Below are 25,135 nucleotides of genomic sequence, written 5' to 3' on the forward strand. Positions count from 1 at the left end.
CCATGTGGTTGCTGGGATTTGAACTCCAGACCTTTGGAAGAGCAGTCGGGTGCTCTTACCCACTGAGCCATCTCACCAGCCCTGCAGAAGTTCTCAAATTAAAAAAAACAAAAACAAAAACAAAAACAAAAACAAAAACAAAAACAAAAAAACAACTGAATAAATCATTAATTGAAAAGGCAATTACACATGTAGGAACATTAACAACAAGGTGTTAAGGAGATGCCATCAGTAACATGTTGATAACGCAGGTGAGCTAAATTACCTGGGAAGGCAAATGGCCATACTGGCTCTAATTTTCGCTGCACCCATAGCAAGCACTCAAGATCATTAGTCTGAATTCTGAATGGCAGTGGTAAAGACAATCAGTTAAATATGTGAAACTAACGATTAAAGGCACGTGGCCAAGGAATATACAGTGTTATGACTCGAGTATGAAATGTCTCCCACAGATTCATGGACTGGACAACTTGGTCTGCGCTGGTGGTGCTGCTTGTGGGTGGTAAAGCCTGGGCATGAAGGAGTGTGCTAGGGACAGCAGCACAACCCGACTTTCAGTTCCCTTTACAGTTGACAGTCAGATGGGATATGAAGAATTAGCAACCTCGAAGAGGCAGAGATGCTCCAGCCAGGATGCCTTCCCACCAGGCAAACAAGGCCCGCCTTTCTCCATCAGCTTCTGTGTTACCTGAAGTGCCTAGCATGTGCTATGATCTGCCTGGAGAATACACACACACCACAGGGTGGGAGGTGGATCCTCCAGTGGCCTGTGACCACCAAGATATGTAGCTCACCACTCTCTCCTACCTTATAGATACATTCATCACCATTCTGATGTATCTGTTCTCATATTCTAAGGAAAATGTCAGGAGAATAAATGAAAATATGAAATTAGTTTAGGGGAAAAGCTAACACCAAAAGATAATGCAATGATAATATATGTAAAATTTTCTATTAAATAGCAAAAGAATTCAAGAAGCCAGGACTTGGCAGTTTGAGAAGTTTCTCAGAAACACAGAGGTTAAGTTTAAAGAAGTGATTCCACAGTGCAGTTAGCTATAGATGCGGGCTTAAAATAAAGTACAAATTAATAAACTTCCTCTCTGCAAAACTTAGCAGGAAACATAAAGGGGTCAGTGACACATTTGCCTCAAGGGACAGACAGCCCTCTGCAACATGTCCCCTTGTAATCAGATGCCAGTCTTGCCCCTCACATCCCTGGGAATGACACAGTCCTGATTTCATTCTGCCCAGAGGAGGCAATACTCTGTTCATCAGTGAGGACACATCCCATGAGCTTCTCCTACATTTGCCAACTGGTAAAACTCTCAGCTCAGCGCCAGCACTCAGACCCAAACTCTCCTTCAGCTCACTACTAGCCTTCCCACTTGAATTGCGGACAAAGATTTCTTTTCTCTTCAGGATATATATATATATATGCCAGAACAATTAATGTTTTTGAAATCTTTATTAGTAATACTGGTGTTTTGACAGGTATAGAGTTGAATGAACTCATCACAGATACAAATGCATAAAACCAATACCAAAATAAAGCTACTGAAGAGTCCCCTCACTCCAGCGTGCCCTAGCCCACACAGGCTGTTGAGAGTTATAGGTGCTGCCTGCCCTGAGGCACTTCCAACCACAGGAAACCACTGACCACTTCTCGGCTAACACAGTGTGGTCCTTGAGAGATTGTCATAGAGATACCTGATGGGCTTCCTCTTCATAAGGCTTTCAAGATCAATGCAGAGACAGTAACACCAGCACTCACTCTAGATTGTGGCTCAACAGTACTCAATCTGAAAGAAAGTCGTTTACCCAGTGATCCCACAAAGGACACAAGAGCCGTTTCCAGCTTACTGCAATTGAGACAGAGCTATAGGAAAGTTTTTTGTTGTTTTTTAGCATTTCCTGTATGAGTACTATATTTACATAATTTCCCTTCCATCTCCTCCTTCATCTCCCCTCCTCAATTCCCTTTCAAATGCATGTCTTCTTATCCTTAACTGTGGTTACATATGAACATAGACATAAATTTATCAATCCAACAGGCTGAGTCCCTAGTGCTGTTCATTATGTGTAAGTCTTTGGGGCTGCCAACTTGGGGGTGAAGAAACTGTAAGGGGAGTCTCTCAGAAGCCACTAAATTGCTGTAGCTCAGCATAAAGTAGCTGAGCTCTAGATTCACTCCTCTTCCACTTCTCTTCAGAAAATAGCAGGCCTCCCAAGAATATCAACTGAGCACAGCATAACAAGTTACACTAAGAACAAGCACAAACTCTCATATCAGGGCTGGGCAAGGCCACCCAGTAGGAGGAAAAGAGTCCCAAGGGCAGGTGAAAGGGTCAGAGGCACCCTGCTGTCACTGTTAGGAGTCCCACTAAAACACCAAGCTACACAAGCATAACACATATGCAGAGGGCCTAGCACGGACCCATGCAGGCTCCATGGTGCTGCTTCAGTCTCTGGGAGCCCCTGGAAGCCTTCCTTAGTTGATTCTGTGGGAGCTGTGCACCTGCTGTTCTCTACCCCTCCGGCTCCTACAGCTCTTCCTCTCCCTCTTCCTCTTCCTCAGGGTTGCTTGAGCTCTAAGGAGAGTGACCTGATGGAGATCTCCAATTTGGGTTCTCTCTCATCTAAAGTCTGGCTATTTGTTTCTGATGACAAGTGGGTGTGTTTTAACACTGCTGAGATTTCATGGTGCACCTTCCCTGTGATCTAAAAGATACTACTATACAACAAATGTTCTGGCCTTCCCATTCTTTTCCATTTCTTTTGTGGTGCTCCCTGAGGCATAGGTGTATGGCAGTGTTACAGAGATCAACAGGATCCCATGGCCAGTTGTGCTCTGCATTTTGATCAGTTATGGTTTCTGTAATCATCTCCATCTGCTTTCAAAGGAAGCTGCTTTGATCTAGGTGAGAGCTACACTTATCTGTAGTAGAAGGATAAGTATGTAGATAAAAGAAATCATATTGGTTTAGGAAAGCAGCAGAAGTGGGTTCTGCCTTAGGGTCAATGGCCTCACCAGCTATGGGTAGTGAGTGGTGTTAGGTTTAAAGTACTAGGTATGCCCTCCTATTGTGCTGGCCTTAGGTCCAGCTGTTTGATTACCTACAGGATACAGTACCATTATTGCATCTTTTGGGCTATGTGGCTGTTCGGGACATTGTTGTGATGGAAAGGCATATTTCAGCTGGGTAGGGATACTGATCACACACTGTATCACCCTTCAGATACTATGACAGCTAGTCCTCAGAAAAGAGGCTTCTGGGTTAGACCTTGCTCAACTTCTTCAAGTCCTATGTCCAAAGTGCGTGGTGTTTTTAACAACAGGACCGTTCTTCAGTTTCTAGGAGGCAACCAAGGGCAAGGGCAGCACTTTGTTTTGGGAGGCTCACAGGCTCCACTGACCAACAAACTCTAAAGAAGGTTTCCCATACCTTGCACTGGTAATCTATGGCTTTTAGAGGGAGCATTGTAACTTCAAGTTGTATGGCTTCAATTAAGCTATATGTGTGGATACATAGATACACACATACATACACTTATATATACACATATATATCATATGTAATTTTAAGAACACATAAAATTAATATTATTCCCTATTGCTTTTTCAAACATTCTCAACATTATTTATCTCTCCTCCCTCCCTACTTCCCAGTTAAAGTCTCTCGTAGGCTCATTTCCTCCCACATCTCCCTTCATGGCACTTATTCCCTATTCTTCCACATTCTAAAGCTCCAAACACACCCCAAAGTCCCATTCTGCTTTTCTAGTATTTGTGGTTACTACATGTTCCATGCTCATCCTATCTGAAGATTTGGAGCTAGAACACACAAACAAAAGAGAACATGTGTGGCTTTTTTTTTCCTAATATAAACTTACATTTCCTATATCCCATAGTGAAATATGGCCACATGACTAGTACAAGCTTAATTTCATGACAGAACAAATCTGAATGAGAGTAGAAGAGAATGCATGTTTCATATCTTACGCCAGCCGACTGTTCCAAGTGTGCAGTCAAGCTCATGGAACAGCTTAGTTTGGGAATCCTTGAAAGCAAAAGCGATGCCTTTTAGATAACACCTGATGTGCTTATTCCATTGGGATCTCTTCTGCAGATAGTACCTGTTCAGGTCTTACAAACTGTGTTGTTCTTCTGCTATTTTGAAGGTTCTTTTGATATTCTGGATAAAATGTCACCCAACCTGTGGCTTGCTTTGCATTCTGCAAATCAGATGAGTCACAGAGCAAGAGCTGTCACTTTGATGAGAATTATCTTTTGTCATCTAATATATCATGCGCTATGTTTCATATCCAGGAACTCTCTGGTTATCTGCAGGTTGCAAACATGTTCTCCTACACTTTATTCTACAGTTGGTAGACTCTTTACGTTTCATATTTGATCTCTATTGGGCTGAGTGTTGTATACATGGCAAGTTGGAGTCAAAAGCTTCTTTCCCCTTTTCCATATGGATATTCATGATAATGAAAACACTGTTCCCTGTCCTGACCGGACATCTGAATCTCTGACACAAGCCAGTTGGCTGCATCTATGAATTTCTATTTCTGGACCCACTATACTGATTCCTGATGTGTCTGCTCATCACTTCCAAACTGGCGTGCTGAGGCTACTTTACAAAGCCACAATGTGGGTAATATTTATCCAACTTTATTCATTCTCAATGGTATTTTAAAAAATTCTACTACCTCTGTGTTTCTTCTACAAAAAATTAAAAATTCTACTGACACTTATATTCTAATTTCTTTAACTCTACACAAATATTTGAGCATTGGCATCTTTTCTACTTTGATCTTCCAGTTCATGAATGCTATATGGTCTATTCATTTAGGTCTTGATTAATTATTTTTGAATTTTAGGTTTTAAAATTCTAGTACTGTACAATAATTGTAAGATATTTTTCTTAAGTATTAAATTGATTTGGGAACTACTATATAACATAAAAATCTTCAATTACCTTTTTTGTATATTGTACAAAATGCAAATAGGATCATTCTGAGGATTATGTTTTATCCTTGCTACACCCAGAGTTCTGAGAGTTTTATTGTGGATATCATGGAATTATCTATGTCTATAATCATATTATCACTAAACGCTTTTATTTTCCAATTGAACGAGACTCTGTCCTGACATATCTGACTTGAATGCTTTGGGAATAACTCATAAGCCTCAGGTACCATACCTGAATAGAAGGTAAACTCTTTCCTGTCAGACATAGCAGACAGTTCACAGAAAATCACAGTCACTCTACCAGCTCCTCCATTTATCCTTTACTCTTTGAACTTGTATTGCTGTGGACCTAGCAAGCTCCTACATGAATTCATACAAACGACCAGTTAACCATTCAATGACTTCATAGAGTTGTCTTCATAGGATGGGACTGGGGTGCAGTCTTGCTTGGCCTTAACTCTTCCCATTCAATAACCAGTTAACTATTCAATGACCAGTCCAAGTGGCAAACACAGCTCCAAGATCAAGCATACGTATTCTTCATGGTACATTTCAAAGAGTATATATAACCAGTTTACTGTGATCAATTCAGCATAATACCAACTTAGCAAGTGTTCTTACTAAATATTCAATCTATGAACATAAAGCATCAAAACGAAGTAAGTTTAAAGTAAGTCAATCACTTATGGTGTTTCTGAGAAAACTAACATTTAATTCATCTTCAAAGCTATCTGATAAAATGAGTAAGTCAGCTTTTCTCAAACCTATGTTCCAAGAGAATGAGGTGCAGAAGGTAATCAATCTCAGTAACTAATTTTCAGTCCTACCAAACATAATACACGGCTAAGATCATTCCAGATCACCAAAAGGCAATTAATCCACTACAATGAGAGCCTCAGGGGATTCACTCAGGCATCAATTCACTTCTCCCAGAAAATACAAACTGGCAAAGGCTGGAATACAAGGGTAGCACTCCAGAAGCATAAAGACAGACTGGAATGAAAACACACCCTTGGCATCTGGAGATGCCGCCAGGAAAGTGCTTTCATATAGAGCACTGATGTACTGGTAAGTACAGCTGCTACAGAGAGAAATGTGTGAGACTCTCAACCAATGTGGGTGGGGAAAGCCTTGGTGAGTGAAGAGAAGCGAAATGGTCAAACCCAGCAGCCATGGAGCTCCCGGGCAGACGCTCAGACAATGAGCGACATCTCAGATGCCTTCTCTCCTAAATCAGTTTCTAAAAAGATTACTTCGATGGCTCTTATAGTCTGTACATGGATCAGTGGTGAGTTTCTTTGTTTAATGGTAATCTACTGTTAAGAACTTTCCTTACAAAGGGTGATGCCGTGATCTACCAGTTTATTAACAAGTCACTGGGAGTTCATTGGGAGTCATTTTATTGCTATGCCCAGTTAACCACAGGATCTGGAGCTCATGGATGGTATCATATGAGGGTTGTACCTCATGAAGCAGGCTTTAGATCCAATCAAAAAAGTGGTTGCTTATTTCCTTAAGATTCGTGCCGCTGTTGTAACAGACTGGTGTGGGTTCAAAGCTGAAAAAAATTAGTGATTACTTTTCTTCTCTGGTAGCATGACCAGCACCTGTCAGTATAATGAATGCTAGGAGGAAGCACACAATGCACCATCAGCTACAGTTTTACATGTTCTACAACGCAAAAAATGGTATCTTCAACAATAGGGTCTTATCATCAAGTTCTGAAGGATACCAAGTAATACTCCAAATAGCCTATAATGTTTATAAAGGGTCTATCAGACCCCTCTGCCAACAATTCAAAAACGGGTGCTTCATTTCTGATACTGGAGGTTTATCTTGTAACATATGGCATCTAATTGGCCCTTTATTGAATAACTGTATAAACTCTGTGTGTGTGNGTGTGTGTGTGTGTGTGTGTGTGTGTGTGTGTGTGTGTGTGTATGTGTAAGCTTTTACAGGAGACGGTTTCCATTTGGCTCTAGTGTTAGCTATTCCTCCCCATATTTGCTCCTGTACACCATGCTCCCATACCTTAACCCACTTAACCCTTACTGTTCAATTTCCCCCTTCTCTTTTTATATATTATATCCTATTTCTCCTTCCTTTAAATGTTCCTTCTTCTCCCATGGCTCCTTCACTGGTTATTTAATCTCTGTGAGGATTCTAAATAAAACACATATCAAGCTTAGAGCTACCATCCATATATAGAAGAAAGCATGTAACGTTTGTCTAAGTTGAGATAATTGATTCCATTTCCACCTATTTATCATTGAATGTCCTAATTTCATAAATTCATTGTGCATTCTCCAGTGTAAACGTGTAACATTTTCATTATCCATTCATCTATGGATGAATACCCAGGCTGCTTCCACTTCCTGGCAACTGTGAAGAGAGCATCAATGAACACATGCGTGTAAGCATCAGTACAGAAAATCCTCTGGGCAGAGCTGGATTTTGAGATAGATCAATCTTAGCTTTTTGAGGAACCTTCATACTAACTTCCATAGTAGCTTACCGGTTTGTACTCCTACTGAGAGTGAATAAGTGTGCAAGTGTTCCCCTTTCCCCAAAGTTCCACTGGCAGATAATGCCATTTGGGGCTTTGTTTACTTGGGGCCTTGTTTTGTTTTTAGCCTTGGCCATTCTGACTTAAATAAGATGAACTATCAAAGTTCTTTGCTGTACAATGAATTCAAGCATGCCCTACACTTTCTTCTCTAACAGAGTCAAGATACCAGATCTTAAATTGAGGTCCTTAATTCACTTAGTGTTGAACTTTGTATAAGATGAACGATGTGGACAGAGTTTCATTGTTCTATGAAAACCTACCCAGTTTGACCAGGGCCATTCATTGAAAATGCTGTTATTGTATTTACTCCACTGTGCATTTTTATCGAATCAGATGCTCATACGTGCATAGGTATATGTGAGGGTCTTCAATTCTATACCACTAATGAATATGTCTATTTGTATGCTAATACTATACTGACTAGATTGGGTATCTATATCACAACCCTGCCCTCAAACCTCAGGGATATATACAGATGAAGAAGCAGTAAGATTGTAAGAGTCTAAGGTGGTAGATCACCTTAAAAAAATCAATATTCTCCAAACACAACTGAGAAAATACAGAAATTATAGAAACATGTACAAGATTTACACAAAATAAAACCGACACAAGTCTCATCATAAAGGAGGGCAAGTGGCCAGGTGAAGCCTTGCAGAGAAACTCCTGATGTTTCACTGCTATTTGGAAAGTGAAAGTCAGTTTTCTTTCATTCAGTGACACCTAGAATATCAACCACACTCCACGGCAGGCCCCATACTTAGGAGTAGTTGGCCAAGGCAAACAGAATTTGATGTTTAGTTTTCTTTTTAATAGAAAGAGAATATGAAATTGGGTAGGTGGGGGGAGGGGGGATATAGGAGTTGGAAAGGGGAGATTAAATATAATCAAACTACATTATATGAAATTATCAAAGGATAAATGAAAACATTAGTTTAGAAAGGAAAAGGATCATCTGGCCGTCTGCCTCTTTAACGACCAAAATTAATGATCACAGCGATACCTCCTTGTATTTGGAACTCCACTTCGATGTAAGTAACAAAAAACGTAGTTTTTATAGTGTCATAAAGACCATAAAACTTAACAAACCACCCATTTATCCCTAAATTTCTAAACATTAAGGTGAACCATGGTTAACACCAACTTCTATTTCTTAAGAACTTTACACTCTGGAAAGCAAGGACACCAAACTCTGAAGTGAACTAGGACATTTTCACTGAAACGGGGACTCCTTCAGCTTCATTGTTTACGTGGAAAATTTAAGTTTCTAGAATCCTTTCTGCCTCTAAAAGTCTATGAATATGTGCATTTTCCAAAAGGATTTGTAATTATCCAAGAACAGATTCATATTAAAGAGGTGTGTGGGCACTTGGTATTTGGTATTTGGCCATGGGGCTACAAATAATAAAGCGACTTATTAAATATTTTGTAGAATCCTTAATTCAAAGGAGGGTTTTTTCGCCTCTAATAAAAAGGCCTTAGAGCAATCTCATTAATTGGCTAAAGATCTTAAGCACTATAACCCATTAATAAAAAGCTCAAGTCACTCTACTCTCATTATGTGAATTGGTGCATTACTCTCGTACCCATCCAAACACTTGCTAAAGAAAGAATGAAAAACCTACATATTTACAGGTGAAGTCCATCAATTCAAGTAATTCTTTCTCATCTACTACAGCAAACCAAGGAGGTATTTAATAAGATATGGCTATATAAAAGACAGAAATTCAAAAGGAAAAAAAAAAGACTAGAAATGCAGAATATGCAAAGGGGGGAAATAAAAAAATTAAGAAGAGAAAAAGAACTTGCCCTCCTTTATGATGAGACTTGTGTCGGTTTTATTTTGTGTAGATCGTGTACATGTTTTTATAATTTCTGTATTTTCTCCATTGTGTTTGGAAAATATTGAATTTTTTAGGTGATCTACCACCTTAGATTTTTTTTTTTTTTTTTTTGGTTTTTCGAGACAGGGTTTCTCTGTATAGCCCTGGCTGTCCTGGAACTCACTTGGTAGACCAGGCTGGCCTCGAACTCAGAAGTCCACCTGCCTCTGCCTCCCAAGTGCTGGGATTAAAGGCCTGCGCCACCAGGCCCGGCACCACCTTAGATTCTTACAATTTAACTTTTAAGAAGAGAAAAAGAATAGAAAATGTATATATGGAAATGCAAATGATTACAGAGAAAAGAAAATGTCACGCAAAAGGAAAAAATTAGGTAATTAGACAATGCAGTCTGATGCTGCTTCAAATAAATAAGCATGTGTGGAGTGCAGGAAAACCTCTGTCTGGCTGAGTCCTGCACACTGCTGTGCTGTGGGGGAAGGTAACATGCCAATGGTCAAATTAAGAAGGAGCAACCTCAGAAAAGCAGTCACTATCGTCTTCTCCTGGTCATCCTTGAATTCAGTGTTAACAGAGTCCTAGATACATTAGTTACACTCCAAATAGAATACTTGACCCAAAATACACCAGACCAACTCAAAAAACTAATCCTTTGAAAAATAACTGAAGAACAAAATCTGGAACTTGAGGTCCATTTGCACACGCTGCCCTCCACTGTGCCACCACGACATCGACACTCCAGAAGTGGACATGAGCTTGATCCCACAGTACAGGAGCCCTCTTTCCTCGTGGGCATTTGTTACAGACAGGCAGCTCCTTTCCCAGGAGCTGGCATTACTGCTCCATGGCATGCTGTCTTCCTGTTGCCCTGACTCTTCCTCTGCACTTAAGTGAGAGGAAATTAAGGCAGGAAAGTAAAAATGAAGAAACAATTCAGAGCACAATACAGACAAGACAGACAGAAGAGAGCTTTAACACTCTTCCACTTTAGAAGTGACATCAAGGGGTTAATGAAGAAGAATAAGCTTAGGAAGCACTGAAAAGATAGTCATCTACATTTTGGAGTAAGAGGAATATGTGATAATGACACTTGGATTCTCACCAGTGGCTCATCATCAAAGAGGGTGCCACTAGGCAGCAAGGTGCTGGGCAGCAAGGTGCTGGATGTCACTACCTCCCAGGCCCAGTTCAGCCATCTTCTATTATTGGAACCCTATTATTCATTCTGGACATGTGTGGTAATTTAAGGAATGCAGCTCAAGCCACATATACATACACAGCAATATTATCACAGATGACAGAGTAAAACCAAAGTTGTGTACCAGTTAGCTAAGACACAGGGTCACAAGCCACTCCAGAGCAGTGACTTAAGGGTAGGTCTTGTTTCATTCAATACACACTGTATCAGATGGCCACCAAGCACTCTGCACAGTAACTGAGTGAGCAAAGGAACAAAAGAATAATTAAATGGATGTGCAAACCAATGAGGAACATTCTGTCGGTGTGTCTGGGTTATCTTTCGGTTACAGGAGCCTGAAGAAATAAGCCCATTCTTGTAGTCTTAGAAACAAAAGGTTCACAAATTTATATACATGTGTGGGGAAAATAAAAGAGAAAATGAACAAAAAAATTGATGAAAATACCACCCCAGGCAGAACTACACATAGAAGGTATTTTATAAGGTACAAATGAACTAAAAAAGAAAAAAGCTCCATACAAAGTCCTATTCTCTCATAAGAATACTTATTTTAGGTTAGCCTTTAGAAGTCACAAAAATATACATTACAACTCACTAAGTCACATATGTTGTTTTAAAACTGAAACCAGGAATTCCTACAAATGACCCTATTGTAAAACCAACTTTCTCAGTGGACTTATAGGTAACACATGCATTCCCCAGAGACTATTTCATCAGATAAAGTAAATGAGGTCTTAACTACATGCATTATTGCCTTTTTAAAAAGCCAAATAAAACATTATGCTATGTCAGGCTTAGAAAAAAATAAACCAACTGAGGCTACCATGCTGATACCATAGTAAAATGAAAGCAAAGTGGTTTTAAAAGTAAATATGGGATATGTATTATTCTAGTGTTAGAGAGAGATGACAAGCCTGCCAAATATTACATGTGTATCCAATTACACATAATTTTGGTTGGGCTACACAAATTTGGTCCTACCCCCTTCCCCTAACCAAAATGGAATAGTAGTTTTCTTGAAGCAATAGAACAATTTACAGAGGGCCTTGATATATCCAACCACACTCATTGATTCCTTGCACACGGAACCCAGTTACATGGACCACAATGTGAGGAGAGACTTGAACAGAAAAATAAGACCACATCAAGGGCCAGGGCACTGGGTACCATCAACAAAAACGTGTGTGATTTAGGAGTCTCATCATTCAAACACCCTATAAAATCACAACATCCTTCCACTGGGGAACCGAACGCACATTAAGAGGTGCCACAAGTTCTCGAGGCTAGCCTCCACATGAACAGGTGACTGTCACCCTATCTTTATTCTCTTTGAAGGACACTGGTGCCCAGTTTCCTTCTCAGATTTCATAGACTATCCTGTGATTAGTCTCGAAGGTTGCCTCTGCCTTTCCTTCCAGAACTACAGTAAAAGCCTAAAGGAAGAAGCAAGCTAGAAACCACTGAGCTTGAACGATATTAGGACAGACCTGGTCACATGCATGGTCCCATAGTGACTCTGCTACTTGGTATTTCTATCATGCTAAGAAAACTGAAATCTACTGAAGCCGCAAACTTGTGCTGAGGCTAGTGCTGATGAGAAACCTAGTAACATCTGAGCAGATGCTTAGGGACAGACTTTGTGTTAAGGCTATCTATAAACAAGGGCTGTCTCTTCATTATCACAGGACTCTTATCAAAAATTGAGACTGACAAAAAAGGGTTGAATGATGTATTCAACAGCATAGAGCAAAGGATGAAATGATGGCGCCAAGATCTAAACCCAAGTAATCCCAAGAGCCTAAAGGAGGTGAGAGTCTCACCGGATAGGTGAGGCAGGCCTGAAGGTTGTACGTAGGCCGCCTCAGCTTCTCAGGTGCTGGGACCACAGATATTTGCTACCACGCACAACTGTCTAACCCTTTTGGTTCCTTTCCCCACTATTCTCTTACATAAAACCCAGCACACTGAACTCCTTGCCATTCTACACGCAAGGCATGGCCTTCAAGTCAGTGCTACTGCTCATGGATTTACTTTGATTTTTAACCTTGCTCTGATTGCCTCTGAAGCCATCACAAGGTAACTTGAGACACACATACCCTCCATATCCCACAGCATGGAAGCCCTTTCCAACATCCCAACAAAGTACCATGACCCTGAGGTGACTTTCTTCACTTCTGCACCATGGCACTGCACAGTGTTATGTTAAGTCACTGCTTTCTGTTTATATCTTTGCCTTTTGCTGTGGAGTTCTCAGGGAAGACATAAATGAACTCGTTATCCATAATACATAGGAAATTATCAATCACATTGGAAAAAGGATAATAAACAATACAAAATAAATAAATATCCAGATGGAAAGTCTTCTATTTTCTTAATGAACAAGCATAGAATAAGCTGATATTTTCTTGAGAATATTTATTTTATATATAAAAATGTTTGTCTACATGTATGTACAACATGGTTGTGCGTAGTACCAACGGTGGACAGAAAAGGATAGGAGAATACCCTGGAACTAGAGTGAGTTTTGAGCAGCCACATGGATGTTGAGAACTGAACCTTGATTCTGTGCTAGAGCAGACAATGTTCTTAAGGCTAAATCATCTCTCAAGCCCCCAGTAAGTTGATGCTTCATATCAAAAGTTAATCAACTTTCTAAATTGTAGAGGCATCGCTAAGTTGTTATACTGACATATATCTACACCATAAATCTGTGAAATAGCCTGGACAAACTGTCAATCACTCCACTTAATGTAAATTCATGTCTATAATGGTAAGGCTGAGTGTCTTTACTTTTGATTTTTCTTAAACTCAAATTTAAAACTAATCTCCCATCTTCAACCTCAATACTTCTATTCAACAGACAAGTTATAAACAAGCAAGGTAAAATTTTTTACTTAGGGCAAGAGAATTCTATAACATGCTAGAATTTAAAATAATTTTAATCAGATATTTATGTATGCCAGTTATAGATAGATTGATTGATTACAAAGTTAATATAAAATAATAGTTATGTAAAGAAAAATTTACAAAATTTAATATTAAACATATCCTAATATTACTTTGAGGACACTTATCGTACCAGCATTTGGAAGTTCTGACATTTACGGATAATTACATAACAGGTATGAGCCAATAGTGCCATCCACTGTTCCTATGAAGATCTTTCCTAAATATAGTTGTATACTGCAGAAAAAAATCTGTTGTGCAGAGATGTCATTTTTAAAATATATAAGATATCTCCAAGTGATATTCTTAGAAATGGCAGTGAAGACATGAAAAGAGCTACAAATTTCAAGAAAACTAGTTTTTAGTTTAAAGAGTAAAAATGTTACAAGAAGTTTATGACAGCTTTAAGTACTTCAGCTTCCTGGTATTTGATTGTTTAGGATGTTTCATTTTCTGACTGTAAGAACAACACAATCATCCACAGGAAGAAAAGTAAAAGTACAATGTTCCAACCAGGCCAGCAAAGGTCTCCGGACTTCACCTCAGCATGCCTGAAAGTATCCAGCAAACCCCAACTGACGGAAAGCTAGACTGAGGCGTCTGGTACTCACTTACAAATGAACACACACATTCACCAGGCATAGAGGGACACACTTGAGAGCCCAACACAACAGAAGAAGAAACAGGGAATCAGCACTTGGGCTATGTCCTGACTGATAAACAAACACAAACCTGAATCATTGTGGTCTAAGGCTGAAGAACTGATTAAGAAGGACAAAGTCCAAACCTTCTGTGTGAACTCCAGAAGCTTCCATGACGAAGTAACAAACAGGATGAGGCCTCTAGGAGGGGAAGGAGCATGGGAAATGTTCATACCATATAGGATCCCACAGCCCTAAAGTTCTGCAGAGAAAAGAGATGTGTGCTGAGAAGCAATGACTTCACCTGCGTCCCAAGCTAGAGAACAACGGGATCAGGGACTCCAAACTCCAGCCAGCAGAGGCTCACTGCAGACTCCATGGCCTTCCCCAGAACAGGCTGGTGTCACGTTCCATCCGCCACACGGACTCCACTGCACAGCTTACACAACAGGAGGAACGACAGCTCTGTCTCATCTTAGGGGTGCCAATTTACAGTTACAGTGTTTAGCCGCTAGATTTCACAGGCCATCTTAGAATAGCTACAAATCTCCTGGAGGGGGAAAAAAGATCTCAACATGGAGCAAATGTAAACTGGCATCTGCTTTAAGCTACCATTCTAAGAGCTATCAAGCCCTTGGCGTATGTTTGACCAAAAAAGTCAATCCCTGCAAAAATGACTGCATATATTTTAACCACCCTTGAGCTCTGGTCAACATCTGAGGCTTTGCCAATTAGCAAATTAAGTTTCCATTTTTTGAAAGTAAAGCAAACTACTGTGACAGCTAATCTCCACTGTCAATATGAGTGGACTCAGGCATAGGGATGAGCAAAGCACCTTAGGGTATGTGCCTGTGAGGGTGACTCCACACACAATACACACAAGGGGCATTAACACGGAAGATACACCCTGAAGGAGGCGGAACATCTAAACACAATGGGGCCAGATGGAACAGAAGAGGAGAAGGAGATTGGGCAGGCATAGCTGCACTCTCTGCCTCTGCATGTCCTGGCTCCCTCACACTCAGCCATGTATCCAGGCAACCACAGGTTAAAAGCTCAGAGCCTAGTAATCAAGATAAGGTCACCTCTTTTCTATAGTGTTTCAGGTATGTGTCAGAGCAGCATAAAAGCCAACACAACTACTAACGTTCTGGCTATCTAGCAACATAAAAATATGTGAAATAATACCTCATTGGGAGAAATCAAGATCACTGTATTAAATGATATAGTTTCCAAACTAAGAGAAAAAAATTACAACACAGAAGCCTACTTTTTGTTCTTCTTAAAGGATCTATGGTGGCCAATCTTTTATAAACTAAGATTTGTGTAAAATAAAGTGAGAATGAGTTCCTTCAGCTAAAGTGGAGTAAAATCCCATAACAAGTTTCAGAGCAGGTCAGTAGTAACTAGTTAATGGTGAGTTACTGGTCCATAGAATGAGAGGCATCAGCCAAGACCTTTGAGGAAATGATCATGAACTGGTTTTGCTGAAGGTCACATTGTCCTTACATCTTATACTGTCTCTCCTGGCTCAACTGATCATTCCCTGCAAGGTTTGACTCAGTCATACCAAATGAGACAAGGGGCCACATTGCAGTTACAAGATCAGCTGGATGGGGCCAGCCTGAGGATGGTCTCACTGCACAGTCTGTTCTGGGACTTGTTCTCAATATACCCTGACAGCTGAACTAAGATAAGAGAGTTGGGGGTGGGGCAAATGAAAGGAAAGAAGGGAGAAGAGCAAGAAAGGAACACAGAAGGGAAGGAGGGAAAGAGGACAGAAGAAGTGGGAGTTAGGAAGGTGGGTGGGAGGGAGGGAGGAGGGAATATGAAATAATTAGCTCAGTTTGAATTTCAACCATCAGTGCTCAATGTTTTGTGTAAACAGGCAACATTCAGTGTCATATTTACATTTGTAACAACAATAATTTAAAAAGAAGCGGTCATGAATTTGAGAAGGGATGGGATACAGGAGGAACTGGAAAAATAGTTCAAGAGGTGGAAGTGATGTAAATACAGCACCAGTATTTTTATTTTCTTAAACAGGAAACATTTAGCCATGTTACTTAAATTGCTGAGTAACTGTGAAATTACTGAGCACTTTTTGTCAATAATTTGGTCTTGCAGCATTGCCTCTTTAGATAAAGGAACCAAGATCTTCAAAGAGTTGTCTCAGGGGCCAAAGCACAGAGGTTAAAGAACTTAAAGCAATCAGATTCTGACTAACCCCGATTCATTTAATCAAAATATCTACACAATGGTCTAGCATGAATAAAATAAATGAGAATCTTTGGTTCTTGACAGCATGTCAAGTATTTTTGGTTCTTGACAGCATGCTAGATATAAAGTAAGAATCCAAGAAATTCATTTGAGTATACTAAAATGTGTGGTTGTCTTGGTTTGCTCTCTGTTGCTATGATTAAACAATGCAAAGACACTTGAAGTACAAAAGGGTTTAATTGGCTTACTTCCAGGGTTGGGGATTTAGCTCAGTAGTAGAGCACTTGCCTAACAAGGGCAAGGCCCTGGGTTTGGTCCTCAGCTCTGGAAAAAAAAAAAAAAAAAAGACAAAATAATTGGCTTACTTCCATGTCAGAGTCCATCACCTAGGGAAGCCTAGGCAAGGAATCCAAAGCAGGAGCACAAGGAAGAAGCCTGGAGGCAAGAATTGATACATAGACCATGAATGAACCATGTTCACAGGTTTCCTGGAAAATAGGTATCTCACCTTTCTTTCTTATACAACCCAATGCCACGCTCAGCAATGGCACTGCCTACAATGGACTGGGCTCTGCTATGTCAATCAATAACCAAGAACATGCCCCACAGGCTTGCCTGTAGGCCAATGCGACAAAGGCAATTCCTTGAGGTTTCCTCTTTCCAGATGACACTAGCTTGTGTCAAACTGATAAGGCTCTAATGACCACATACTCTTTCCCCAAATCTTGAAAATGAACCAACCTACTGTAAGTGTGAGAATGACTGCTGTATAAAGTCTCCGGAAGGTTGAGTGCAGAGATGGTTTAAGGCAAGGTCTCAGTTTGCAGACCAAGTTGGCCGTCCTGCCTCAGCCCAAGTGTTATAACTATATGCATGGCCTACCATTGTACGCAGGACTTTTACTCTTCCCCCTCCATCTTTAACATTATTTGTTTTTATGAGATACAGTTTTGATGATATGTAGACCTGAAACTGTGTAGACCAGACTGGCTTGAATCTCACAGTGGACCACCTGCCAACTGCCTTGATTAGGGGTAATCATCACACATGGCTACAATATTTCTAACAAAACTCAAAAACACTCTGTGAATACAATATTATTTGCCAAAAGCCTCAATTAACATAAAGAGACAGCAATGGAGCTTTGTATTATACACTGCTGATAACAAACGTTTAAGGACAGAAGCAGAGAGATGCAGCCCACTCTATTAGGTTTTGATCTGCACATGGCAGAGAGGGACAGTAAGAGGACTTCTAAGAATCCAATGACCCCTCATAGTCAGATGGCTGAAGAGTCGATGCTTGTGCCCTCAGCATAAGGAAGTCAGCTGAGACATTACCCCAAATACAGAATCTTTGATACCTCTACTTACAGTTGTATATTTCCATGCTGTCAGTTTTATAGATGACTTAGGAAAAGTTTATCTCTGTATTCTACAATCTGATGTCATAAGCATGAAATAGTATTTTCAATTATACTGTGATTATAACCACTAATAAAGCCTATGCTTTCAATAGATTCAGAAGCTTCTGTAAAGATAATTTCAGTTACGTAGGATAAGTTTATAATCACTGTCTTTCATTCATGTATTTATAAAGAGACTAGATATCAAGGACTATGAAAGACCCTGATATGTGGCAGATATTCCAGAAAGTAAAAACATCAAAGTGAGAATGTTTTCCTAAAGCTCAGCTGCTTACAGAGGGAGAAATGGGGAGTAACAAATACTTTTCATAAATGATAATAACTCCAATTATGTAATCTCAAAGAAAATTAAATTCCCCTCAACGGTCTCCAACTACCATCCTTCTATACCAGATTGATGAAAAAGACCTAGAAACAAGATAAATAATGAAAGAAAAAACATCAGGCACCAGGAGGCCAAGCAGCATTTTCTGAGATGTATTTAGCAGAGGGAGGCTTGGAGCCTTCAGCCTGGGATAATCTGACAGTTCTGCAGATTGCACTATCCTCGTTGGCAGTGAGGCAGCAGTCAACTCCTGGCTTTGGGGGATGAAGACTGCCAAAGGTGACAACCTTAACAATCAAAGAAATAACAGCAGAACACAGGTTGCCTTCGTTTTCCAATGTCCAACTTCTTACTTTACGTCCTCTACACCGTGCCCTACCATCCTTGCCTCTGTGCCCCACTCCCACTGCTAGGAAAAGCAACAGTATGGCCTTGCATGGGAACATATGAGAAATGACTTCCACCTCCTTGTGGGGCATTGGCAACAAAGCAAAGTACAACTTGAGGAACTATGAGCTTTAGGCTCACTTAGAGCATGGCGGAGAGTGCACTTATAGGAACATGGGTAACACCAAACACTACCAAACTACTGCAGCATGCATGACAACTTCTGTATAGCCTCGCAGAGTCCTCACCTCCAGTTATCCTCCCGCTTCTAGACAGTTAACACCTCAGGGCCACACGCAATTAGGGAAGTATTACATATGGCAGACTGGGAAGGAGAGACCCCAGGACTGCAGTTGGAATGACCCTCCACTACCTCCTTTCTATGAGAGAATATCAATTAACACTTCAATCTCAAGGGTCTCTTGCAAGTGTTCACAGTGGCTGTGATGAAAATGATGGCTGTTATTCTTGGAGGATCATTCTTACAATGGGTGGAGCCACTCACTTCCTGTAAAAGACTCTAATGAAACTTATGTGGTGTCTCTCTCTCTCTCTCTCTCTCTCTCTCTCTCTCTCTCTCTCTCTCTCTCTCTCACACACACACACACATACACACACACACACACACAGCATGAATGTAGAGAATAACTAAGGAAAAGAATAATGAGGACAGTAGAAGAACAAGAGAAGATAACAGGCATGCATATATATATAATATTTGAGGAGACTGTGATTACTTATAATAACTCTACTCAAGCCCAACTGGCATTGACCTGATCACATGAAGCACTGGACCTGCTTCCTCTGATCCAAGTCAGTAAAGAAACTGATAGAAGAAACAACTGGCATTTCACACCCCTGTCCTCCTCAATTCTTGTTTCTGGAAAACTCAAGTGTCCTTCCTTACCAAGGCAGATTGTCCATTGGCGTTCATGGTACCATATGCAGTTGCCATGCCACTGTCTTGAAAACCTGTCCTCTACCTCTAAACACACTCAGATTCAAAGCAAGAAAATAAGGAACAAGTGAGAAAGAGAGCAAGAGAGGAAGAGAAAGAGACGGAGATCTTCCATTCCCTCTTACTCCATAGCCAAGAACTCTCCCATAGCAAACCTTACTGATGTCTAAGTCTCTCATTTTCACAGAGTATGGCAATGGTTCATATATGTCCATACGCCATGGGTGTGTGGTGTGTGATGGGGGTGGGGGGCAGGCATACTAGGAAAGCATTCCACCAACTGACTTACATCCCAGACCCCAGACACACACCCCTCTCTGAGAAGGAGTCTTACTGTGGAAGCCCGTTTGCCTTGAACTCGTTGTAATCACCCTGTGACAGCCTCCCATCAGCTGAGATTACAGGTGTGCTCCAGTCTCTGCCCTGCCAACTTAGCCCTGCAGCTCTCCATCTTCCCCCACGAACCCACATTACAAACCGCTGGCAGGAAAACAATTCCAGTGTTGAACTCATAGCTGCTCCACACTTCAGCACTTTCCCTGTCTCTAGCAAGTGAACTGACTTTCATTTATCACCCCAGGCAATCAGACTCTCCACACATAAGACCATCCACTTCATCCTTCTGATATGCTAGACTCTTCAGGCAACTGGACACTTGTACAAGTCACAGACAACTTGCCAGCTGCCCTTGCAACTTCATCTTTCCTGTCTTCCTATACCAGCTCTTCACACTTCCTGTACCGAGCGGGAATGTCTCCCCCATCTGTGTGCATGCTAGCCTCTAGAACACAGCAAGGCAGGTGGGATTTAAATTAAAGCAGACAATGAACTGACGAAACACAAACTGTCCTGGATTATCCTAGTGGGCCAAGAGTCATCACTTAAAAGTAGGAAGAGCTAGAAGGGAAGGAAATAAGAGAAGGCAGACAGAGAGAAGTGAATGCTGTCAAGGGGATCACAGGGTAAGAACAGGAAGGGTCTCCAGTGGTTGAAAGGGCACGGTGGCCTAGTACCTGAAGCCTCTAGACCTGCCCTGCCAGCACTGCCTGACTTACTAAGGCCTGTTAGACTTCTCCCCTACAGAAGCGTAAAATGATAGGTTCACAAGGTTTTGAGCAACCAGGTCTGTGCTCTGCAAGTGAAACCAACTATATCTGTGTGTGCAGTTATCCAAACTCATCCTCCCCATAACCCTTCTCATTATCCCAATCTGATAGAGAAATCTCAACGGACCATATTAAACATGAAACCTTATTTCTCTGAACCCACAAATGTGTCTGGGAAGAGTTAAGGCCAAGCAAGACTGCACCCCAGTCCTATCCTATGGAGACAACTCTATGAAATCAAGTAACCTAATTTTCTTAGCTTTGTCATCAGTACAAAAAATTACTTTAAGGCTATTGTGAGACTAAATGATGGACAGAATATAGAATTCATAAACCACATCTAGAATATGAGGTACATTGAATATGAATTAGTAATTATTATTAGCTTTATTCTTACTGCATTTTCTGGGTAATGTCCATGGTACTGTCTTATTACCTACCCTACTACACAAGAATGGGCCTATTCATATTAATGTACTTACTCTATAGAGAAACTTGGACACATGCAAAACAGACTACAAATACTAGCCATACTGGATAAGTGACTACTAGTCTCGAATAGTTCACTTTAAAGCAACAAGAATATTTTAAAAATAAAATACAATAAAAGCATTCAAACAGAATTACCTTGTATGGAGGTATTAGATTATTGAATGAAAATCACAGGGCCAGTCATGGGACACATTCCTATGAGTTACTGGCCAGGGAGGCCCCAAAGATCTCCAAAACAACATACCCAATTGCCATTGCCCTAGATACCCACTATAGGAACATGGAAAGATCCTCTTACTAATGACATAACTACACAATTTGGCTATAAGACAGATAGAAAAATAAACCTAAACTGAACATGAAATTCTCTCCTTGCTAACAGTCTTAAAGTGTCCAAAGATGCTCTGCAGGCTGCTGGGGAAATAAAAGAGCATCAATTTTCTCACCTAGAGTTGGACTCTTCCTTCTACATCACTGAACTGTCAGACAAGAGTCCCTTGCTGGTGCGCCTGTGCCATGGATCTTCTTGGGTAAATAACTGCATTCTGATTGGAGCTAAAGTGTAATTTCATGATTGGTACTGAAATCTTGGTCAAAACTCACTGTTGGAGAGGTCATAAGTCCTAATGTAGAATCTGCTATTAATATTTTGCTAAATGTAATGTTGTCAAATTGCTTTCTGCATATTGGGCTTTATGCTAATAGAACTTGCCTACTCTCCACTTTGGTCAGAAAAACTTCCCCTCATCCCCCATTCGAATAGGCAGCAGTTAATGCTGAGATGCATAACTGCTCAAAGACTAAGACACTGAGTAGTCATCCCTAATTAGGACATCATTCCCACTCCACCCGAACCACCACAACTATGTCTCATGCCCAAACTCAGGAAGCATCACAAATAAAGAGGCAGAAATAATGTGAGAGCAGAACTAATTGATCAATGTATTGTAAAATGTTAATTTCCAGGCTTGACCAGGCTATTATGTCCATGAGTTCCTGCCAGCTATAGTTATATGGTCAAGATCTAACCAAATACCTGAATGGATTGGGGGAGTGCTCTAAGGATCACTCCCCTTACCAAGGAGGTAATCACAGGTGACAGCTGCACGGACAGAAAGCATCATTCTAAACCGTGTAACCACTGAGAGATAGCACATGCTTTAGTGGATGTCCCCACATCCATACGGATAGGGATAATAATGACTAGACTTGGTAGGTTATCAAAATGAAAGGGGATTGGAACTTAGGGAGAGATCATGTTGTAAGGCAGAAAGAGTTAGAGACGAGGAATGAAAGGCAGATATGATTGTGCTTCCTTTTGTGTGTGTGTGTGTGTGTGTGTGTGTGTGTGTGTGTGTATTCATTGGCTATATTTATATGAAGGTCTCACAAATAAAGAAAAATTAATACAAGAAAAGAAAAATGGAGCAAATAATCTCTTGGCCTAAAATTCACACATTTAATATAATAAACAGAAAAAAAAATCCCTGAAGAAAAACTTACAAAAAATGTGCAAATTATTTTAGATAAAATATTTTTCTAGATCTCTATGTATGAAAATACTAAAACACTTTGAGTAAAGCCACTACATATATACTATTATCAAGTTAGTAACCCCCTAGTTTATTAAAAAACAAAAACAAAAAAAACCTCAACTTGACCTGAAATGTTCAACTTGTTCCTTGACTAATACACTCCACTGATACATTTTTAAATTACAGATTCATATGTGCATCTCTGTAGGCATGAGTACAGGTGCCCTTGGAGAATGGAGGTTCTGATAGCCTGGAACTCGGTTTACAGAAGTTTGTAAACCACCAATCACGGGTTCTAGGAAGAAAACTTGTAACCGCTAACCATTTAAAAGTATTTTCAAGTAAGTTTTTTTAAAAAGCAATTTGCTCTACCGGCAATAAGGGTTAAAAACTGAAATCCAAGCAAAGATGTTACAAGGTGATAGTGTGGAATGACACTCATGGGGCAGCTTCCATGTGAAAGAAGCGATAAGACAGCAACCGGCTCAGCAAAGTGATGGCAAGCCACATCTCACAAGGCCTACTGCGATTTTAGATAATATGAATTGACTTAACATCAAAAATGTGCTTGCTTACTTACTTCCAAGGGTCAATTCTATATTCACTGATGTAAGAGACAAGACCATGAGTTACTGTAAATACCCACTAGCTTCAGTATTCATTACAGTCCCAGCAACACAACAAATAAATCCACAGGAGAAAAGTTCAGATCACATAGAGAAACTTTAACATGATGCTGTTTGTGTCAGCTGAGACAAAATTGTAATACAATACCTAACAGTTTTGGAATAACTAATATATGGCAAAATTGCAATGACTTTAAAATAAACCATTCAGGAGCTTGGGAGCTGGCTCACTAGGTTAAAGAGTTTGTTGTGTGAATATAAGGATCCATGTCTGATGCCCAGCCCCTACATACAAACTGGAGTCATACTCTTATGACCCTAGCGTTGACAAGCATGCAGCAGAAATGCAGGTACCTGGGGCTAGCTTAAAGAAGAGCAGAGGAAGACCTCCAATGGAGAGGCAGTAAGAAAAGGGCAGCAGCAGACAGTCAAACCTGGGGTGGGGAGGGACAGCAGGCTGAGGAATATAAGCCCTCAGTCCTCCCAGGAAGACTAAGGCTTTAATGTGGAGCCTAATTGAAAGAGCCCAAGCCCAGGAACTGTGAGCAAAGAAAGCAGAAGTAGTAGAGACAAGGGCTGTGGTTTGAGACCATAGCCTCAGAGAAAGAAGAGGCGACTGGAGAAGCATGTAATATTCATGCATGGGTTGTTTGAAGAATTGTTAGCTATTGATCAACTATGGTTGGTATTTGGAGCAATCTCTCCCAGAATCTCATGGTAAAAGCAGTCAGAGATGCCGAGACAGCCATTCCTGAAACTCTTCCATGCTTTTTGCTTTGTTTTTGCTGGGGAAGGATGGTGTGGGACTGAGACTGGATCTCCCTCACACTGGGCAGAGCTTCCTACATGGCACGGACAGGTTTTACAGTCCGGATCCTAGTGACTTAGCCTGGGATTATAGGTGTGAGCAATGAGACTGTTATTATTTTTAAGAACTTTTAAAAATAATTTTAACAAAGTATATACCTGGGAAAGAAATCCATGTGTACTGCCCAAAATGAGAAAAGTAATATCAAAGATATGAAATCCTGACTCAAGCATACATGCAATTTAAAGACAGGACACATCTTAATAGCATTAGCACTTTTTGTGATTTTCTTCCCAACAAAAGCATTTCAACCCCCTGGCATCAGGTGTCCAAGGGCATACAGGCTGAACTCATGGGAGTCCACCATGCCAAGAACAACTCCAAGAGACACTCACCCCGTGTTGATGGAAATGATTTCTATCAGCGGATTCTTTCTTATCTTCGGCAAATCCAGCCGGGCTCCACCCAAGCGCTTCCCGTTGTCTTTCTTCTGGCCCAGGAGCCTCACTGAGTGACCTTTGAATCAAGCACAAGACAAGCATTGGCATGCCACACAAATCCACTGCTTTTTACTGTTTTCAATAAATATGTTCATGATTGGATTTGATTTTTTTTGCTCCAGGGATAAAAGCATACTAGAGAAGATGTGACCATTTGAACATTAAAAAAACAAAACAACAATAACAACAACAACAAAAAAAAACAATAAAAAAAGAATCTGTTTTAAGGACTATCTCAGCCAATGCTGTGTTCACAGAATGAGCACATTTGGGAAAGCCTCAGTGTCCTAAAAAATAACCTCACAAGTGAACACTATGCTGACCAGATACCAAAATGCACCAGAGAGGGCTTACAAGGGCATCAGGACTACCTGCTCTTTTCTCACTATAATAAGACATGGATGGTAACTCACACTCGGTTAAAACAGTCTAACTGGTATTTCCTACAGTCACCTGCTAGTCCCCTGCCCCTACAATCCTGCTTCCCTCCACTCACACTTTCATGGTGTGTGAGCATGTGTGTGTGAGCGTGTGTGTGTGTGTGTGTGTGTGTGTGTGTGTGTGTGTGTAGTATCTTTG

At 40.5% G+C, this 25,135-nt stretch overlaps 1 protein-coding gene across 1 annotated transcript in view; it reads right to left on the reverse strand.

Annotated features, from left to right (window-relative positions):
* Cdkal1 (CDK5 regulatory subunit associated protein 1 like 1) overlaps positions 1 to 25,135 on the reverse strand; it is a 505,752-nt gene that overhangs the window by 325,975 nt on the left and 154,642 nt on the right. Inside the window, exon 9 of the mRNA XM_021216130.2 lies at positions 24,452 to 24,572. Coding sequence (XP_021071789.1) covers positions 24,452 to 24,572 — 121 coding nt within the window. The remainder of the gene's footprint in view (positions 1 to 24,451; positions 24,573 to 25,135) is intronic.

This window comes from Mus pahari, chromosome 16 (genome assembly GCF_900095145.1).
Source record: "Mus pahari chromosome 16, PAHARI_EIJ_v1.1, whole genome shotgun sequence".
NCBI classification, from domain to species: Eukaryota; Metazoa; Chordata; class Mammalia; order Rodentia; family Muridae; genus Mus; species Mus pahari.